Source organism: Sphaeroforma arctica (assembly GCF_001186125.1).
Source record: "Sphaeroforma arctica JP610 unplaced genomic scaffold supercont1.1231, whole genome shotgun sequence".
Lineage (NCBI taxonomy): Eukaryota > Ichthyosporea > Ichthyophonida > Sphaeroforma > Sphaeroforma arctica.
In genome coordinates, this window is record NW_014039327.1 from 7,345 (window position 1) to 9,787 (window position 2,443).

The window sequence follows — 2,443 nt, forward strand, 5'->3', positions numbered from 1 at the left end:
AATAAAAGTTGATTATGGATTACAATCTCGCCAATATCTATTGCTGAAATTACTGCGATGATACTCGAGAGGCTGTTGTCACAGTAGATCGAACCTATACAAGTGGGAGGTCCGTTGTTATCATACACACGGCAAAGTCCATCTTGGAGTTCATTGCTGCGAAGCGAATGCTGTACTCGCATTCAAAAACAATATTTCTGGGCACATCTGTTTCCCGTTTGTAGTTGCAATTTTGTGTCGTTCTGTGCACACAAATGTTTCAGCTCTATTTATACTATGTAATTGGTAGATATGAAGTACTTCCAGGGGTGGCTTGGAAGCAACAGATCAATTATCAAACTCACAGCCGAATGAGTTTCTTCATTTTAGGCTCTATATGAAACTACAATTTCGAAAAATTGCAAACAAAACAGTTGCTTTTGCATTTACCTCTAATGACCTCATAGTACATGCATGGATGGCTGATTATCCACATGAATCTCACCCAAACTAGAACGCGCATCCCACTGGGAGTTTACAGGATAAGCACGATAAACTCGATGACCTTGTTCATTCGCATCAGTTTTCCTAGTGCTTTAATAGCGCCGTTCATGCATATAAAAACGAGGAAACATTGTTTTTAAAAAATACATTATTAAATTTTTTGACCTAAATTTGCTGATCACATAAAGCCCCTATAGAACCCGGCTTCACCGTGGTTTCCCTGCAGCTACAGTTTTCCGACAGCAACTTTGGTGTTCTGGCAAAGGAAAATTGGATATATTACGTTCAACCCAGTTGTAAATATGTACACAGTATACACATCCTCAGTACTTGCTATGGGTACAATATTATATAAAGGCTTGATCCCAGTAGGCCTCACAAACTCACCTCCATAATTGATGTGAATAGCACGGACAGCTTAAGTATGCAAATTTTCCCATCGAAATGCAAGGCACAATACTATGGTATCGGCACACTGCGCATTTTGTATCTGTTTCACTATGTTTGGTCAAATTATCTCCATGGCTGTTTGTGGGCAATAAAATCAGCAGCACCTCCCACGCACAACAGACACACACCCGGCTGACGAGTGTCACATGCCGTAGTAACCGTCCAGTCAGGCACGCACGACAGCGGCCAGTATTAAGAGGTGAGCCAAGCAAACACATAATAAAAATTGACTATTTCTCTGTATTTTAATGATCGAGTTATGTACAGGCAGGGTCGTTCGTTCGTACGGCAAGCGTTTGTGCCTAGGCTTCGTCTGCCACCGTCCAGCGATGTTTAGGCGCACAGTCAGTCCGGCCCGGGAGGAGTACGTAGTCTGGCGTACATATATATACGTTTAATTCTTACATATATATATATATATATACATGTATACGTATATATATCCGTGTATGAAGGCATCTAGATTGGCTTGATCTTGAAGTGCAGACCAATGAGGGAGATCACAAGACACTTCAGATCTTGTACCAAATAGTAAAAGGCGCGCAGGCCTTCGGGATCTGCATATACAAAGAAATGACAAAACACACCGATGGAAGATTTGAATAATCTATATAAAAGAGCAATTGTCTCAAAAACTAGCGAAAAGACAGTAATTATAAATGAGTGTTCCAAAGGCGAGTTACTCCAGCGGTATAAGTTGAGACCATGTTCGACAGTACAGTGACATCTCAGATCAATATTAATGGAAAATACGATCACGCCCAGAACCACACAGGTGCACACAAACAAGCTCTGTATTGCGAGGCAACGAGAATGAAAACATGCGGATGTACGCAAGCAGCACAAACTTACACATACTCAGATGATTGTTCAGAATGGTATTTCTTTTGCGGGTTAGGCGTGTTTTATATATATATATATATATATATATATGTATATATATAAACACGCACACACATGTATGTACATATATACATACATACAAACCCACATGTATATATATATATACACTTTATACAAACAAGCACACTAACATATATATATATATGTATATATATATACACACACATAGATATATATATATATATACATATATATGTATATAATATATATATATACACACACATATATATGTATATATATATATATATGAATATATATATATACACACACATATATATATATAAATATACATATATGTATACGATATCATATATATGTATATATATATAAATATATATATATGTATACGATATCATACATATATGTATGCATGTGTGCGTCTGTGTGTGCGTGCGTGCGTAAGTATGTATGTGTATGTATTTATATATATGTGTGTGTGCGTATGTATACATATATATCTATATATATATATATATATATACATACATATATACAGATATATATATATATACATATCTATATAAATACATATATTACTATAAGTATATATATATTACGATAAGTATATATATATATACTACTATAAGTATATATATATTACGATAAG

The 2,443-nt window shown here is 35.5% G+C and overlaps 1 protein-coding gene across 1 annotated transcript in view; it reads right to left on the reverse strand.

Moving 5' to 3' along the window:
* Positions 1 to 1,392: 1,392 nt before the first annotated feature.
* The window catches only part of SARC_10388 (protein mago nashi like 2), a gene marked incomplete at both ends in the record, with an annotated part of 2,682 nt that continues 1,631 nt past the window's right edge, over positions 1,393 to 2,443 (reverse strand). The window contains one exon of the mRNA XM_014295569.1: positions 1,393 to 1,490. Coding sequence (XP_014151044.1) covers positions 1,393 to 1,490 — 98 coding nt within the window. The remainder of the gene's footprint in view (positions 1,491 to 2,443) is intronic.